This window comes from Anabas testudineus, chromosome 3 (assembly GCF_900324465.2).
Source record: "Anabas testudineus chromosome 3, fAnaTes1.2, whole genome shotgun sequence".
Classification (NCBI taxonomy): Eukaryota; Metazoa; Chordata; class Actinopteri; order Anabantiformes; family Anabantidae; genus Anabas; species Anabas testudineus.
Genome location: NC_046612.1, coordinates 1,989,277 through 2,008,048, shown reverse-complemented (window position 1 = coordinate 2,008,048; position 18,772 = coordinate 1,989,277). Strand labels below are relative to the sequence as shown.

The window sequence follows — 18,772 nt, the reverse complement described above, 5'->3', positions numbered from 1 at the left end:
ACTCTCTCAGCTGAACATGAATGAAGATGGAACACTAATTTGAATTCTGCTGACCCGTAAGCCTGAACAGCGTGGCCTTGCGGAAACTGTCGATGTGTCTGTATTTGAGCAGGTGGAGTCGAGGCAGAGTGGCGTGCAGGAAGAAGCCGCGTTTGGCATGGGACTCCAGGGAGTCGTAGCCTGGGATCCAGGTGTTCCTGTGGAGGATGAAGGTGGCTCCGTCCAAGAATTTCTCGCTCTCCTCCCACTTGGCCAGCCTCACCTGGCCGCTAGGGCTCACGTACAGGAAGTAGTTTGGTCTGTCGGCCGCCTCAAAGGAAACTCGTGATGTGTCTGTGTAGACAAACACAAAATGACTCATCAGTAGCAGAAGAGTGTTCAGAAGGAAGCTACTGAGATGGTAAAGAAGAAAAGACAACAAGCACAGACATTACAGTATCTGCTTAATGCATCAATATCACATACGAACTGGACTTATGTGACTCATATCACTCACATAAACACTGGATGTTTGATGAAATTTAAAATTAATTAAAAAAAAACATTGACAGAATATTATAATAATCATTAGAGATAACACACAAACAGTGCTGCACTTAAATTAAAGAGTTTTCATCTTTCTTGTCCAGCTGCAGAAATAGTTTTTCTTATTCAGGCGCTGGTAGTTTATATGATAACAGAAAGGTTACAGGTCACAGGAAGGTCTTCTTCTTGTAAGACAGGGAACACAGAGTAACGAAAGAGAAAAGTGAAGCAGAATGTGTCTGACGTCCTCCACACTGCAGCTGTATTTCAGCTCACATGCAGTAAACAGTGAGAGCAGCTTGTTCCAGTCTTGGCTTACTGACCAGCCTGTGGCTCGGGTTGCTATATTAGCATGCAGCAATCTGATCTCTGAACCTGTCTGCAATTGGAAGTCAATGGAAGTCCATCTCCTCCATCAGTGTTTTCACTGGGAGGCCTAAATTATTCCAAACACTGTTGAACGCAGAAGAAACAGTGGAAGAGGAGAACGCCGGCTGGCTGGCTTTCAGTGTCGGCAGAAAGAGAAACTATTCGATTCACAGATTAGCTGGACATGGACAGATGGTGAGACGGTGGAAGAGCAGCCAGAAACCAGGAGGAAAATGGGATGATCTGCTGAAAGATGCTGTGAGCAGGTGGTAGGCAGCACTCCTTCTCCTTCTCCTTCACTCGCCGGGAAATTAAATTCAAAGACGTTTTGTCTCAGCAGAAAAGAAATGATACAAGAATTCAGGTCTGGAAATCAACAGTTCGGAGACAGCAGCTGCGATTCAGTGATGCACTGATTCTATAACTTCAAGGTTTGTGATCACTGTTTTCAACCTGGATCTTTTCTTTAACTAGATATTAACCATAGAGCTGGTTAGTTACATGGAGCTATGGTTAAATATTTCCTAACAGTTTGAGGCCAAAGCAGCTCCCGTCTCTGTCATTGAGCAGCTCTCTGTATTCTGTTGAAAGGAAAACATATCACTGTGGTATCTACACACTGATCAAACTTTCCCAAACTCCACTACAGAAGTTTCCTTTCATGCACTGATACTGCATCTACTGTATCCTGCATTAGTACAGGAGACACTTGTTTTTTTCTACAGTGACACTAAATGAGTGTAAAATAAAACTATAAAGCCTCTCAACAAACCGCAGAGTTCCCACACTCTCTCACACGTCAAATCCAAGGACTTTTCCATGATTGTCAAGGTTCATGCAAAATCCCACAAACTATTCTTTTAGCTGAATTTTAAATACTTTGCTGCTCACCTATCTAGAGCTTCTGTCCATGTCGACTTCTGTTTAGCAGATGACTAAGTACATTTACTAAAGTTCTGTATTTAAGAACTATTTTGATACAGTGGGACTTTACTGGAGCGTTTCCATTTTGTGTTAATGTTAATTTTATTGCACTACATTCATTTAACATCAGCTTCCTGTCACTATATGCGGTGATTGGTACTTCTAGTCTATATGAAAGGGTACTTCTACTGCACTGTTCCTTCAGTATTGAGTTTGTGTACTTTCTGTCTCTCCATCTGTAGTAAACTGCAACACATCGATCCACATTTGTACTACAATAGCTCTTCTGTGGGACTGCTAGAAATGCAGTTATATATAGTTATTATAGGATGATGCTCAGTACAATGCCTGATGTTACTGACTGTGGAATAACCTTGGTCCCGACCGTACAGGCAGCTACTCAGATAAATGACACAAGTGGTACTATGCATGCAGTATATGGCATTGTAAAAGTCAATAGGTCCTCCAGAAGTGATGATTTGGAGAAGAACCTTCTCCAGCATGAAACATTTAAGGTCCATACATTTAAAATTTAAAATTCTGTTTCTAATCACAAACAAGAAGAAGAATTAGAAAATGTTTCACACGATCAGACAAATCGTAGTGTTCATAATGTACTCACCGTGCGGTCGGGCTCTGCTGAGGCCCGGCGTCATCATGAACTGCAACAGGATGCCAGCAGTGGCGGTGAGGTTGCCCTGCTGCAGAAACACAAAACCACTGGACCTACTGGCTGCCAACATCGTACGATCTCTGAAGCTGATGAGTCTGAAGGGACCTTTACCCAGAACTGCAGACAGGAAGCCAATGATGTTAATGATGATATAATGTGTAAATATTCAACATGTTATATCACTGCTAACCACTCTGTACTAAGGCTTTAAGATGTGTTCTCCCAGTTGTTCATGTCCATTTATTTCTATACAATTTTAAAAACGATGTTGTAATGAGCTCAGAACTAGATGTGTTAATGCTCATTGTGTTGTGTATGTGTAGTGAGTCAGTGGAGAGAGTGTTGTACCTTTGTTGTAGAATTCACAGTCATACGCTGCAGAGAGAAGCAGAGACAGATGAAAAACTATCGCACTCTTTATGATGCACACTTTGTTAAAAAAAATTACAGCTTCATTATTGGTTAATGTTCCAGTAGTGCCGGATTACAGAGTTTTCAGTCCCTGCACTCTGACTTACGGCACAGAGAAGGGGAGCGCCAGTCGACAGGGACGCCCTGATGACAGCATCTCTGGGCGTACGCTGCCACGCTGGTGCAGAAACACTCACAGTCGCCTCCACGACTGCAGGCACAGGTGTCCGCCAGGCAGTTCATGTAGAACCAGGTGACATCCACCTAAACATAAAGAAGAACCAGAGAATAGACATTATAATTCAGTTCAAAACAGATCTCAAGGCGTTAGCACAAAATAACATTTGACAGATCGAATGACAAAATAACAGATGGCAAACTGAGGCAGAGGAAATGAGCTACAGGACTGAGAGCTACTCACCACTGGGTGGCAGGCCTGGAAGACCTCACTGAGCAGGACAGCACATTGTCGCTTTGCAAAAGGCTCTCTGAGTGGACTGAGGCTGCAGGGGTGTCTGATATCTGGACTGTTCACACACTGAACACACACACACACACACACACACACACACACACACACACACACACACACACACACACACACACAGTTGTAAAGGATGAGAGTTTCCTTTTTATTCCTCAGGGAAAATGTCAGTTTTATATCTTTTCATTAATTGAAATATCGATCTGATGATGATGATGATGATGATGATACAGGTGACATCTCACTCACCTCTGCTGCCGTCCAGCTGTTTCCAAACTCCTGCGGAGTTGGGGAGTCGATGTTGTCGGGCGTCCGCATCTCGTTCACAGTCTTCAGGTCAAAGTTTCCACACAGCCCACTCAGCTTCCCCTGAACACATCATGTCTCTTTAGCCGGATGTTTTCCTGTGTACTATTTTTAACCTCATCATAATTTAACATCGCTAATGTCATATCCTCTTCACCAAACCCAGTGAATCTCCCTCTCTGTTATTATACAGCAGAGGTAAATAAAATCTCTGATCCCAAAAAGCAAATCTGAGCTGTTTTCTTTTCAGCTCAAAGTCAGACATCATGTAAGCCTCTTTAGTGAGAGAAGCTGAGAAGGAAGCAACAGGGTTGATGCTAAACGTAGTGTTCATCTGAAGAAATACACATTTACATATGAACTGGACATATATCCACTTATAGTCCATTAGCACCACTGGACAAACTGGCGTCCTACCTGCCAGCGAGGTCCAACCTGGATGTGGACGGTGGTCTTACGGTCCCAGAGGACGGTCACGTCTTCCTCTGGGAAGTGAATCACTGTGAAGTATCCAGCCGGCCAGATGAACATGCTCTGCTTCCTGTCAATCACACTGGATGGATTCTAGGTGCAAAAGAGTAGAAACATAAACAGAAACACTCAAACATAAATATTCTCTAAATCAAATCATTACACAGCTGCACACCCTCTACATTTGATTTAATTTTATGGGACTGTAACTAAAATGAAACCAGTGAATGGGATTCTTACTGGCTGCCCGGTGTCATCATCAAATACAACAAAGGATCTTCCAATGTTGATCAGCAGTGACTTCCTGCAGATGACTCCGCTGTCGAAACAGTCGATGTTCTCAGCTGTAACACTGAGCATCACATCAGCACTGCTCTGTGGAGGAGAGGAAACACATTCACAGAAACACTGCTGACCGAGCTTCATATAGTTTCTTTACGTTTATGAATATTTACATATTTAATCTACATTCCCACATCGTAACTACTAACACCTCACTGAAACAGACACAGTAAGAAAGTAAATACAGCCTCTACAAACAGGGCTGGAAATACTTATAAACTCCTTAAATGTAAGCCTCATTACTGGGAACAATGGTTGAACCCATTTCCCTAATGGCCTCAATAAATGTCCATTATTATTAAACTCTACTGCACAAAAGAGCAGCTGATGTTTCAGAGCAAATACCATAAAACACCAGAAAGGAGGTTCCACAGTGCATCACTACATCTACTGTCTCTATTAACATCAGTGAATAAAGGATACAGACTGTTACTGGGTTAAAATACAACAGTTTGGGCTCTTTTTCCAAAAATAAATGCTTTCGTTACCTTTACAAGATAAACTTTACATGCACCGATGTAGTCAAACAGCAGACCATCAAATGTCCTGTAGTGGCGATCTCCATAAGCCGTGCACATGGACGGACACGGATGGAAAACACACTGGAACGTCCCGTGCTGGCAAACACTACAAAGACAGCAGAGCTCCAGTAATTCAGTATCAACTTGTTCCCACTTAGTGCAAGGACATTTTTTCATGTCTGATGGCCTCGTTTTGCTGATAGCTTCACGTTTACAACAGACAAAAAAGTGGCCACTCAATTGTCAAAGGCTGAATCCCAACTCATTGAGCTATTAGGCTGTCATCTCCATCTTCTTCTTTGGCTGAGGCTTGAAGAAGAAATGGAAGGATGGGAGAATGACTGAGATCACTGGGAGAGTGTTTCCTTTCAGCAGTGATGAACAGTCTGAAGCAGGAGGAATCAAAGAGTCATACAAGGGGCCGCTCTGTTTTCCAGGCCTTTTTTCTGTCCTGTGATAACTGAGAATTATGGATATCAGGTGGCCACTTTCTCTGCTCTGACAATCTCAGACTCATCTTTCAGGCAAGAAGCTAACTTTGAAGAATTAGTAACATTGTTGGAGACAGATACTGTTGGCAAATGATTGCTGATGATAAAACTAATTTGTACACCATGGAAAAATGTTAGGAAGACCCACTGCAGGGAGAAGGAAAAATGGAAGGTTAAATGAAAGGGTAAAGATCGCGTGGTCACATCAGACATTCTAGTTTAATAAAGTTTGTCCACAAATACATGAACATACCACTCATGGCAGGGGGAAGAGACTCTGTCACCGGGGAAATACTCTTTTCCTTTCCACAGGCAGGGGCAGGCTGCAGGTTCGAAGCACTCATCTCCATGTTTCAGCAAACTGGGAAAGAACATACAGGACTGAGTAAGAATGGAACTATTTTACACATCTGGGTGTAAATCAGGCTCAGATACTGTTGTTTGAGATCAACAGCTTGTGATGCTGCTCTCCTTCTTCTTTGGTTCCATCCTGCAGCTACAATACTTTAATCTGACAGGAGACATGGGGTCCAGGCCCCTTGTTCAATGAGGAAGCTCATTTCATTTGCCTGCTTTGTCAGTGTTGCTATAACAGAGCGTGGACACAGAGCTTCGTCACTGTGCTGTGATGTTCTCTCTACAGACCTGCACATAACACATTTAAATATGAGAACAAATAAACCTCAAACTTTGCCGCATAATGCTGCAAACCTTTTTGTAGAAATGTGTAATTTTCTGTAAAAACAAGAGCATCTTGGTCATTTAAATAAACTTAAAACCAAAGTGTGTGAGGATCTCACACAGGTTGAAAGCAGAACAACAATACACCTGGATGAGTGGCTGACTGAAATTACGAATAGGTCGATGACAGAGCCTCATAACTCAGTACAGTGCAGTTTAAAGATGTTATTCAAGAGCTGTGGTCTATCGACCTATAACATAATCATCATTTGGAGCCGCTGTTCACTCAGATATGAGGACTAAGAGACTGACAGAGGCAGAGCCAAAGCAGGTAACTTCCAGAGCCAAGAGATGCCGGGAAACAAGACAGAGAGAAAGAAGGTGGGCGACTGTGGATGAAAAGCAGTAACACTCGTTAGCTACATGAGAAAACCAGACAATTAGGATTCTCAGAGATAGAGAGAGAAACAGTCTTTGTCCAGATCCCTCAATTTGCTTTTCCACTCTGCGAGACGAAGCTGATAAGTATCTTCTAATATCCAGGCCTGAGCTATATCCACTGGTGAGGCTGCAGACAATGCAGTGACATACTGAATGGTCCCGCCACAAACCTCAGGTTCATCTGAGTAGAGTTACACGCCAGATAAAACGGTGTTAACAGCTTCCTTTATCCCCCCGCCAAGTTACTGTATCAATTACTCTGATCAAAGATTCTAAAATCACTCATTCTCTGGACCTACGTGCACATTATGAATAAATGCACATAACACAGCTGTCACACTGAATTTTATTCTACTGGATGATATAAAAGTGAGTTTGCAGATGTGCAGTGTGGCGACTGGTCTTCAGATGAAACAATGGGTTGAATGCAGTCATATATCCGGTGTTGAGGCTGGGTTTTTCCTGGGATCTCCACTAGAGGTTTACTTAAACAGTATAACAACAGTTAACAGTAAATCACGATCACCGTGTACTCTTGAAGAACCCAACATCACTCAAACTGGAAGATATCTGTACAGCTCCCTGTTGAGTCACCTTTCAGAACATATCTATAATAAGATAATATATATATAATATAATATAATGCAAATACCAGATTTTTACCACTCTATGTACATACTGTAACCAAATCCAAATTCTGTATACTTCATAGGTCTGTGTTGCACCAGACAGACCAGGTTCATACGAGTTCAGCTGGGCTAATTGACACGGAATGAGCAGTGAATGAATGGTCGACATTTTGATCATAAACAAAGTGTGCCATTGTGAAAGAAAACACAATGGTTTCTTCTGTCAGCATCTCAGCTAATCATTTCCCATTAGAGGTTTTAAGTCCTGCTCCAGATGAATACCATGCTTTTGCCTTTGCCTTGGTATTTTTTGCCGTTTCATTAATGATCTAAATGTAGTATTAATATGACAGATGGGGCAGCTGCTGATCAGCTGCTGTTTGAAGCTGCTGCAGGCTGACAGATGTACCGTGACAGATAAGTCTTCAGTGTTATGTAGGTTTGTCTCAGGTATGTGACTGAGGGTTTGGTATTCTGTGTCATTTAGTGCAATGATTTTAGTTAATTCCTACAGTTTAGAAAAACTGTGTCATAAGAAAGTAGATCTTTAAATGATATTCATAAGAACATCTCTCTCTGCAGGTAGCAAAATGCATTTTTGATCATTGTGGAGGTTTTGACCACTTGTACTGGGGAACATTGGTTTAAACATCTGTCCTGCTGATTGACAGTTTGCAGCACTTACAGACATGTAGAACAATCCATAAACAAAAGCAATGATCAAGACTGAAATCATAAAGTAGATGTAATAAAGTGATGAAAACATACTTGAAGCACTGTCGCAGAAAGTAACAAGAAAAGCCTGAAGATAATCAATAATCAGCCAGTAATCAGCCAGTAATCAGCCAGTAATCAGCCAATAATCAGCCAGTAATCAGCCAGTAATCAGCCAGTAATCAGCCAATAATCAGCCAGTAATCAGCCAGTAATCAGCCAGTAATCAGCCAGTAATCAGCCAGTAATCAGCCAGTAATCAGCCAATAATCAGCCAGTAATCAGCCAGTAATCAGCCAATAATCAGCCAATAATCAGCCAGTAATCAGCCAGTAATCAGCCAATAATCAGCCAATAATCAGCCAATAATCAGCCAATAATCAGCCAGTAATCAGCCAGTAATCAGCCAGTAATCAGCCAGTAATCAGCCAGTAATCAGCCAATAATCAGCCAGTAATCAGCCAATAATCAGCCAATAATCAGCCAATAATCAGCCAATAATCAGCCAGTCATTCAGCTCAATTCATTCAGCTCAATTCATTCAGTTCAATTCATTCAGTTCAATTAATTCAGTTCAATTCATTCAGTTCAATTCAGTCCATTTAAATCCCGATTTGTCGGCTCTAAGCCACACATAAAGTCTGTTCCTGCAAAACTGTGAAAAACAAGCTTCTTCAAATCCGACTCATGACCCCCGGATGATGTCATGCATTGAGTGATCATCCAGTGAACCTTTAAACTGTGTCACCATCACAGCACTTATTAATCCAGTCATCAACAGGGAGAGTCCAGGCTGACTGAGATCTCTTTGTTTCTATATTTACCACAAAATGAGTTCACAAACTATCTGATTTCAGTGTGTTATTAAACATTGAACTAAGACGGGTATTCTGGACGTCAGGAGTTTGGTTCTCGTCACCATAAAGTTCATCTTGTGGCAAACAGGAATAAATGAATCACATCAGAGGTCAGGAACAATCATGGAGGGTTGAGATGCCTGACATTTTCTCTGTGTCCCAGGGTATCACTGTGTCATGTTGTCTGTCAGAGAAGGCTTAGTAATATAACGATTAATGATATAATCCATACGTGTTAATTAGTGACCGTGTCCTAACAGAGGGAAACAGAAGCCAGTTGTAGGTGTATCGCTTCCATTAATCTGTAAAACTGTCATAAGTAAGGACATGTTTAAAATAACCCCTGCCTGCTCATTTTGTAATCAGGATGACTCCTGGTTGATGTCACAGAATGAAACCACTTAACCCTTCATTCAGGCAGAGAGCCAGAGGGGATTAGAGCGATCAGGTGACGGTAATCTATTCCATAATGTCTGGTGGGTTAAAGGACTTTAGTCTCCCACAGCTGATCTGGAGACTGGTTAAAAATATATCACTGTTCACAGCGATGAGCGTTACTTGAAGAAATTTACGGCAGTGAGTCACAAAGTAGTCAGGCCTCTTAAGACGTGCACTGAGTACTGAGCACAACATTTACATCCTCTTCTACAACAGAACAGATTTCTGATGTAAACACCAGACAAACCAACAATGCTGGTTTTTGTTTTTATTACCTAACATTTTTACTACGTTGTAAAAATTGGAAACTGAATGAATGTTAGTAGTAAACAGCTTCTTCAGCTGCCATCGAAATGGAGAAAACTGGAATTGGCTCCTGGTTCACATTGGAGCTTTCCACTTTTCACAGTCATCCTCTAACTGTTGTGCTGCAAACCCGAAACACTGCCTGCTGTAAACACACACTTACTGCTGAATGTGGAGACCAGCATCACCAGCCGAGGGAAGTTTGTGCTCCCCAGGTTCAGTGGGTGTCACCCTCCTGTAGATCAGATTGTTATTCCTGACTCATGTGATGTGTTGGACCTCCTGTGACCTCACTGACACCGTCAACCTTCTACATTCACAGTTTTAGATTTCACCAAAGCACACACTCATTTCTTAACCTTTATCTTATAAAGTAAAGGTCAGGTTCTATCATTCCCCCTTAAACACACCTCTATACTTTCAGAAGACCACAGATGCTTCAGTCTGCTGCTTGTCATCAGAGGAACATCTACAGATTCAGTAGCACATTAGCAGAGGTCATAATGCCCTTGAGTTTATGAAAGAGCATTGTTCCAGCTGCTATGAGGATTCAAACCAGCAACTCTCAAGGCACAAATCAGTCACAATGATGCCATGAAAAAAGGAAACCTCTGGTCTAATCAGCACCAAACAGTAAAACAGAGTGAACAGTGTGACACATTCATACGATATCACATCATAAGGTGAAGTTGAAGGATGTGTCGATTATGAAAGTGATGGATTTTTTCAAGTGCTGCAATAGATTGTGTTGAAATGTGTTCAACAGGGGGTCAATGAGAAATGGAAAAAAACTGAACACTGAGAATTACTGGTCAATCTGAGTTGTAATGAGCAGTAAAGTCCAGTTTTAATGCACATTAAAAACAAAAATGTTTTATTCATGAAATATTGTGTGAAAACAAAACAAAACCAAAGAATTTCACTGTAACGTTCATACACAACTAACCAGTGACAGACAAAACAACTCTGTGCAAGGCACTCACCCAGCAGGGCAGGTACATCCAGCCACACAGGGCTCATGTGTCGAGCAGGTGAGGTTGAGCAGGTAGGATTCACAGGTGCGCTCGCAGGCCACGCCCCTTCCCGGCAGGAGGCCATCCTCCCCGTCTGAGCAGTTCTGGTAGAGCTGACCCACTGGACATAGCCCGTCTGTGAGAGGGGGAAACATTGTAGGTTTCGTAATATTATTTATATAATATTTCTCCCAATAATTCAAACAGTGATTAACTGAGCTCAACGTCACAATAACAAAAATGAAATGAAATGACTTACCGCTGTCTGGAGACTGAGAGACTAGTTTACCATTCAGACAGAGCCTGTGGGGAACACAGAGAGGTCGGTGAAGATAAATACAGAAATGATATGATATATACTGACTACTACTGCTACTACACAATATCTTTATTTTTCTTATCCAGACTCCAAAATAACAACTGTGAGGAAGCGCAACAAGAAAATGTAAACAACTTTGTCTCTATCCTGATAAATATAAATAAAAAGAAAGAAAAGTGTAATTTTAGATGAATCTTATAAGTTCAGGTTGATGAAGACAGAGACGGGGAGGAGGATCTTACTGAACACCTGCTGACGTCATGATCACATCTCCCGGTTCGTAATCTGCTCCGAGGAAACTGCACGGACACTCGCTCCTGGAAAAACACACCCGGAGACAAGAACAAAGGAGACACAAGCACACAGAAGACCAACTTAGTTTACTGTATGTGAGCAAAACATCACTGTAGATGTGAGAGAATGTAAATCTCAGATGGTCAGAAACATCCTGAATCCCAAATCCCCTCCAAAAGCTGGAGGTGATATAAACCAGACACTGTTGAGTTTGTTCAATAATGTGTAAAGAATTACGTTAAAGAGGGTTTCAGGTTCCTTTTAAACAGAGAATGAGGAAGAAGGTTTTAGGAGTGAAATAAGAGTAAAAGCTGTAACCAAACCTTCAAAAAACATGCGTTTATACAAAAGTAGTAGTTTAAAAAAATAAAGACGATAGTAAAAAATGATCATGGATCCACCTTGAATGATGGTGAATTATGTTTAGTGGGTGCTGAAAGCTTCTGTAACATATAGGCCAGCGGCACACATCGGCCTCTGTACTACAAATTCTTTCTCACTGGTTATCAGGTGTCTGTGTCGTCCCCGGCCCGAGTGGGAATGAAAGGGGGGTTTCACGGTGAATTCCTTGATGTAATTCTATCACATGGTAAGTAAGGCACGGCGCTGCACTAGGATGTAAAAACCTGGGACATTTAAGAGGAATTAAGCTGCGTGTCTTCTAGGGCAGAGCAGGCTGAAAGGGAGAGGTCCTCTGGCTCTATAAGGTCTGCAGGAACGATACAAGGCTTTCCACTTAAAGGCTGACCTAAACTTCAGAGCAGATACAAATATCACTTTGAGAGGATTTGTGTGGTGGAGTGTCTCCAGCCAGCTCGCTGTTTAACGGGCTTCTCAACACCACTGCAGGCGGAGCTGGAGCTGCTCCGGGACAGGACTTGGCTGGTGCTTCTGAAATTAATGCTGCACAAGTCGTGACTGTAACACGATGTTGTTAAAGCACAAAACTATTGTTCAAAATACGACCTAGGTATTGTACTGTATCTCTCTCCTTGTGTAAAAGGCCCTGCCCCCCCAGCTTACTTGTGCACACAGGTGTGTGTTCGGTGGTTGTAGAAGGATCCCTGAGGGCAGACGCAGCCCTCCTCACACTCCTCCCCACAGTGTTGCGGGACGGAGAGGGCAGAGCACCGGCGCTGGCAAGACGACACGCAGGTTCCATACTGCATGTTGGCAGGACACGTGACGGCTGCAGGGAGACAGACCATCAAGGATAAGACTGAGATTCACATGATTCTACATATTAGAAGGCTTCTCTGCAGCCTCATTTCAGAGAAACACTATACGTTTTTCACTTCATATAATGTGTTGAACACTCACCACAGTCACGTATCTGCGATCGAAAGTCAATAATGACAGAGAACCTGCGGCAGTGGTGAGCGTAGTGGGCCAACGCTGAGCAGAGGCAGGGCGTCCCACACTTACAGGTACCTGAGCGACACTGCTGATGGAAGGGTGTCGGACTGAGGTACTCGTGGCAGGCCGAGAACAGATCATGGTTCAGTACGTCACACATCTCTGAGGCGTAAGACACTGTGCAGGAGAGGGAACAGTTTAACATGTTGCTGGTGAGGTTCAGACCCACAAACCAGCCTGGTGCAGACCTTTTATTAAATATCACATCCTAGTGGATTAAATCTGTGTGTTATTGAATCACATGACCATCAAAGCACGGCACAAAACTGCTGCTGACACAGGAAAACAAGGCAGAAGAGGAACTGACCGGCCTGCTGGTGTGTGTCACAGGGGTCGAGCTGAGGTGTGATCAGGCTGGGTGAACAGGCTGACGAGACCCTCCAGGCATTACCAAACAGCTGAGGAGTGCTTTCTATCATCCCTGATGGAGATCTACAAGAAGACCAGAGCACAGATTATTTCAATATCGAGCTAGAACCTGGATCCGTTTGTTTTTGATGTAGTGAAACCGACACTGAGCCCCTCCAGTAGGAAGGTTCCTGGTAGTAGTTCTGCTGGTTACAAGCTCCACATCGGCCCCAGTCCCTCACCTTCTCTGTTATTATCCTGTTTGGTTTAATAGTCCACTAAATGTGTCCGTTTGAATTTATTAGCTTAAACCTATTATTCTTTGCATCATCCTTTAAGTTGCAAAGAGGCTGGACTGGGACGGTTTTACAGAACAGACCAACCTCATGCTTTCATCACACGTGCTGTTTTACAGGTTTTTTCTTTTTTGTGTTCGCTGCTTAGACAACTAGTGTAGTTCAACATGTCTCCCTGCAGTTTTAAACATGTTAACTCCACCACAGACTTCTCTGGCGAGCTGTGAGCTTCAGGCAGAGTGATTTCCAGTTTTCTTTCTAGTAGCAAACGCCTACTTCAGTCCTGACTGTGATGTATATCCATTTACAGCTGTTAGACAACATCCGCCCTTTATGGTCGTCCATTACGATACGGTACAGTGGAGCCCCTATTTCACCAACAGTAAAATCCTTGTTGAAGTGGCGTGTCCAGTTGGCCGCTCATCTGGCCCGCCTAACTCGCTGATCAGAGAGCGAGGCTTTTGATGCCGAGCCACCCCACCAGTGTGCATTACAGAGCGAGAGAGAGCACTTCTCCATCACCTCCTTCTCCGCCTCTGAAACAGGAGTATGCTCTTTCTTTTTATACTGGAAGGGGGGGGTTACCATAGGGAGCGGGAGGGGTCAAAGGTCAGCTAACACACACTTACAGGAAGTCATCTTGGATGTTGCCGTTGAAGGTGCCGCACAGCCCCACCGTGTTGTCCTTCCACATCTCGTCGGCCTGCAGGTAGAGACGAAACTCCTTCCAGCTGTACTGCAGACGCAGCCCGAACGCCGTCTTCACCTGGAGGAACATGGATGACAGCTCCTGGATGTGGAAGGTGTCTGCGGAGAAGTGGGAGGATTCAGTTTGGACTTTTAGGGGGTGGAAGGCTTTAAAAGTTAATATTAGAACATGCACATTCAGTTCATACATAAAGTACATAGTTTGTAGTCATACTCATAAGTTGCCAATCTTCGGCACTTTTCTGCCACCTATTGATCAGTGGAATATCAACAGGACTTATCAGTAACGTTTTACTGATAAACTTGTGCTCATGGTGCTGTGGAAGGAGACCAGTTCTTAACCAGCCAATAAAGTCTGTTGGTAGTCTGATATAATTATTTTTTTATTTGATCAATTAATATTAATATTATTAATATTAATAATAGTTTTTTTTTTTTTTACTGACTGGTTATTTGCTTTATTGATCGACTAACTAAACTGATTGAGCCACTTTTCTAGATCCTGTTTATATAAGAACATAACATGTTTTAAGTGTTTTTATTCCTTCAGGGGAAAAAAGGATCAGATGATTCTCACACAGTTCAGCACAAAACATGGAAAGGCTGTTAAGTCGATTAGCAGAATGCAGCAGTCATGAAAACACTGGTTTGAAAAGGGATTAATGCTCAGGGGGAAGGCATTTTGTGCAACACAATGCAAGCTCTAACCCAGGAAAGTATTGGGAACATTTCAGTTCAATTGTACAGCTGTCATTCAATCGGTCTCTGCTACGACCCCCAGAGCGCTGAATGAAGTTGGATTCTGGATGTGGACAATGTTGGAAGATGATAACAGAGGGGGCTTTACCGTCAGAATATGGCAGCGAGATGCGGTACTGTCCAGCCATGAAGACCTCTCCAATGTGACTCAGTGTAATCTCCGTCCTTGGATCCTCATCAATAACCAAGTTAACTGATTGGATGCAGGCCCCATCCAAATTCTGCAGTTTAGACGAGATGGTTTGATAAGGCACGCTGGCATTTTACCAACAGACGTGATTCAAACACACAAAAGGAAACAAAATGAGAGTGAAATAAATGGAGTTCAATGAAAAGAAGACTGAAGTAAGTTTTCCACAAGATGTGTCTTCAGACATGGTTGTTTAAGAAATGAGAAGCTGCTCACTGCATCAGTTTGGGTTTAATAACTTGTTACCAACTAAAAAATAATCACTTCTTTGTGTAACATTAGAATAATTGACAACAAAATCACTAGTATTTAATTGTTAGTAAATTACTGAACTAAAGTGTCATTGGTGTCTTACCTGATATTTTTAAAGTAAGGAAGCCTAAACATCAGTGACAGTAGTGGTCTGTCTCTGTGAATTGCCTCTTTCATAAGTAGTAGATCACCGTAACTAAAAGATTGTAGCACCCACATCATTCATCGCCTGTCTTCACATAACCTTCTCTCTCTCTGTGCCTCTCTTCACTACAAAGCCGTCCACAGCTCTATCAGTCTGCCCAGATAAGGTAATCCTGTTCAGTTGGCTGTTAGAGGTCTCGGGACTTTGCTCTGATCAGTGGAACAACTTATATCTCACATCTGCCCCCAACTCACTCGTTTGCAGAGCAGCTCAGAAACTGCAGGGAATTTGCAGGACTAAGGTTGTAGAGAGGAGAAGAAGCTCTCGGTCTTTCTTGATTTTTATGTTCATGTTTAATTCGCAGCATGTTGTTCAGCAGAGTGACCTGGACTCAGCAGGGACTATTGAGCACTTACATTATGATGTTATCTACATGACAGACAAATTGCAGAAACCTGTAATCAAAGCCAGTGGAGTTTGACAGCAGATGTTAAGTGGAAGAGTTGTGCTGGAGTTTCCAAAGATGGAAAGATGTTTGTTTGAAAAATAGAAAAAGGAAAACAAAGAACTTTTTAAAATAAAAAGAATGCAAATTAAAAGAAACTCACAGCTCCACATGGTGCGTTCTGGATGGTGACCGTGAACTTTCCTGAATTGTGACTCTTGGCGAGGACATACTGGCACGATGCAGGGAAGGTGTAGATACGTCCATCAAAGGATTGAAAATTCATATCACCAGTAACAGAACACTCGCCTGCAGAAAGTGAGACATTTTCCACTTATTCCCTTTATTAACTATCAGTCTAGTAGCCACTGCATACAGTCAGGTTTGCAAGTAATAGAATGAAGACAAGGTCTTTTGAGGAATTTTTCCTCTGTACATTATCACAGTGAATTTAACATGAAACAGTCCATGTGTGAGTGAAGTCAAGATTTTCAACTTCAGCTGCATTTTACAGCCATTTACACACACACGCAGCAGAGAGTTCTTCAGAATTCAATCTAATATTTACATTAGTAGTCAGTCACCAATAAACAACAGGGACACTGACAAGTCAAGTACTGACATCCAGTGAATTCCATTAAAGTTTCACATTGAATGTAACCTGTGGTACCATTTTATAGTGAATAAAATAACCCGTGGAGAGGAGGCACAGACCTGGGCAGCTGTAGTCAGTGCAGTTCCACACTCCACCCACGCATGTGCTGAAACAGAAAGCAGAGATGTCTACAGGTGGCTCTGGGAACATGAAAGGCTAAGCTAATCAGCGGGATCACTGACAGAAACTGGATGCATAGAGCCCAGGTGGTCAGATCTGAGAAGATTAAAAGGACTACATGGACCCTGCAGAACAATAAGATGTAGACATATAATGAAACTTACAATTAGAACTTTGTGCTGGTCCACATTTTATTATGGGATGAAAGCAGTATTTACAGATAAACCGGAGGTGTAATCCAGTTTCTTTAGTCTTCAAATAACAGCAGAGGAGGAATAAGAAGTTAAACACTGCTCACCAGTTGTTGCATTCCTCCTGCAGCATCTGTCCAGATGGATAAAACATGCCGTGGTACTCACAGGGACAGTCAGAGGGCATCACACAGCCTCCATCCTCGAAGATCAGACCTGAGGAAAGATAACAGCAGCAGAGTATTGCTTTGTATCATCTGTAGCTAAAAATATTAGATAAGATAGAGAACACAGGATGTTTCTGATGTGTTCATTTAGTTCAGATGTCAAGTGGAGAATTTTTAACCAAGCAAAAGAAATGTGATCTACAAGAAACGAGGTTTAAAAGATGGTTAAATGTTGATGAAAAGGTGAATTTGCAGTAGGTCTTTTAAGGTAAATAGGCACAACAGGTAGAATCTGGATAAAACTGAACCAAACTCACCATCTGGACAGTAGCATCCATCCAAACAGGCCAGCTTGCTGTCGATGCACGTTCGCTCCAGGTTGCAGGACTCTGGGCAGCAGCTGATGCATTCCCTGTACTGCAGACCCAGAGGACACTGCTTCGCTGGTTGCAAAAATCAAACACAACACAACGTAGATGTCAAAAGAAGGAGCTGAGCCATTTCCATCTGATTAAAGAAATTAAAGAAAAAGTTAATTAAATTAAAAAATTTAATTTACCAACTGTCAATTGTTAAATTTCTTGTGCTTTTTAAGTTACACAACCTGTTTAAGTTGAACTTGAAGCTGGACTGTACATGGACTTCGTGTGATATCCACAGTTTTACTTTATTTCCTACTTCACATTTTAAAACTTTTTTATTTTATTTCTGAACTCTGTATTTCATCTATATTCTAATAAATGTGCATTCAAGAAAATAAACTGTGACTTTCAAATGTCAAAGTTATTATTTAGCATTTCATACCAACAAGATAAAGATCTCTACAACAACTGGGATCTTATATTAATGAAATGTATATAATGATTTTGTAGTGTTTGTACGGTTCTACGGTACCTGACCTCTGTGTTAAAACACCTGGAGAAACGTACCACACTGAGGAATGCGTTGCCTCCAGTCGTGCAGTGGGTGGTCAGCATGGGCACAGGCCCGGGCATACTCACTGAACACCTGGCATACCACATCACCGTTGGGACCCGACCTTCAACAGAGTCACAAACAGAGAAGCACTCTGTGAGCAAAGACATGAGAGCTCAAAGAAATAACTACATGACAGCTGTGTCTCCATCAAGAGAGAAAACTGGAGAACTGGCTGTTAATCTTCCAACTAGACTTTAAACTGAGAGCTACAGCTGTAAATGTCTGTTGTAGTGTGGCTTTATCAGCAGTGTTCGTCGTGTGAATGGGTAAATATGTCTCTGAACTAACTGTTCTCTCTTGAGCGCTGGGTTTTCTTCCATATCAGGCTGAGTTGTAGTAGCTGAGTGCCAGGGCTAATGTTACTCACAGAAGGAGGCCACGTTCAGGATCATGGACCAGAGCCACCAAAAGACAAGACTGGGAAAGCTGTGAGTGGGATCATTTTAAACCAGAAAGCAACAAAAGTGCTGACAGTCTTCTCTGTGCATGTGGACCAAACGACACTCTCAAGTCAGCAGAGAAGAGTGACGATACCTTACCTGACCATAATGTCCAGGGACCGTGGATACTGTTTGTTAAATGTAACATTAATAATACCCAGAGCAGGATGTTACATCCAACAGACTTGTTCTTCAAAAACTGAAATAGTGACTGACAGAAGAGTAAATAACCCATCTGACAATTAAAGTAATGTGAAAAACCTTGTGTAAGATTCCGACCCATTACATGGCCTCAGAGGTTTGTTAAGCACTTATTTTACTGTGTGCACATCAGCCACTACTGGATAAATGCTGACTCTCAACGTTCCTCTGCACTCACAGGTTTCCCTGCAGTAGCTGTACAAAGAGCTGGATCGGAGCCTGGAGACGGTGCAGCACTGCTGCATCTGTCCG

The 18,772-nt window shown here is 42.4% G+C and overlaps 1 protein-coding gene across 1 annotated transcript in view; it reads right to left on the bottom strand.

Annotated features, from left to right (window-relative positions):
• The window catches only part of otog (otogelin), a 41,548-nt gene that overhangs the window by 13,709 nt on the left and 9,067 nt on the right, over window positions 1–18,772 (bottom strand). The window contains exons 10-32 of the mRNA XM_026378633.1: window positions 17,831–17,940; window positions 17,219–17,344; window positions 16,842–16,950; window positions 16,483–16,529; window positions 15,932–16,077; window positions 14,825–14,957; window positions 13,899–14,076; window positions 12,933–13,057; window positions 12,530–12,742; window positions 12,233–12,398; window positions 11,158–11,232; window positions 10,856–10,899; window positions 10,567–10,732; window positions 5,771–5,878; window positions 4,994–5,132; window positions 4,404–4,538; window positions 4,110–4,256; window positions 3,636–3,755; window positions 3,324–3,440; window positions 3,010–3,166; window positions 2,840–2,866; window positions 2,441–2,608; window positions 55–333 (exon numbers count right to left, since the gene is read on the bottom strand). Coding sequence (XP_026234418.1) covers window positions 55–333; window positions 2,441–2,608; window positions 2,840–2,866; window positions 3,010–3,166; window positions 3,324–3,440; window positions 3,636–3,755; window positions 4,110–4,256; window positions 4,404–4,538; window positions 4,994–5,132; window positions 5,771–5,878; window positions 10,567–10,732; window positions 10,856–10,899; window positions 11,158–11,232; window positions 12,233–12,398; window positions 12,530–12,742; window positions 12,933–13,057; window positions 13,899–14,076; window positions 14,825–14,957; window positions 15,932–16,077; window positions 16,483–16,529; window positions 16,842–16,950; window positions 17,219–17,344; window positions 17,831–17,940 — 3,035 coding nt within the window. The remainder of the gene's footprint in view (window positions 1–54; window positions 334–2,440; window positions 2,609–2,839; window positions 2,867–3,009; window positions 3,167–3,323; window positions 3,441–3,635; window positions 3,756–4,109; window positions 4,257–4,403; window positions 4,539–4,993; window positions 5,133–5,770; window positions 5,879–10,566; window positions 10,733–10,855; window positions 10,900–11,157; window positions 11,233–12,232; window positions 12,399–12,529; window positions 12,743–12,932; window positions 13,058–13,898; window positions 14,077–14,824; window positions 14,958–15,931; window positions 16,078–16,482; window positions 16,530–16,841; window positions 16,951–17,218; window positions 17,345–17,830; window positions 17,941–18,772) is intronic.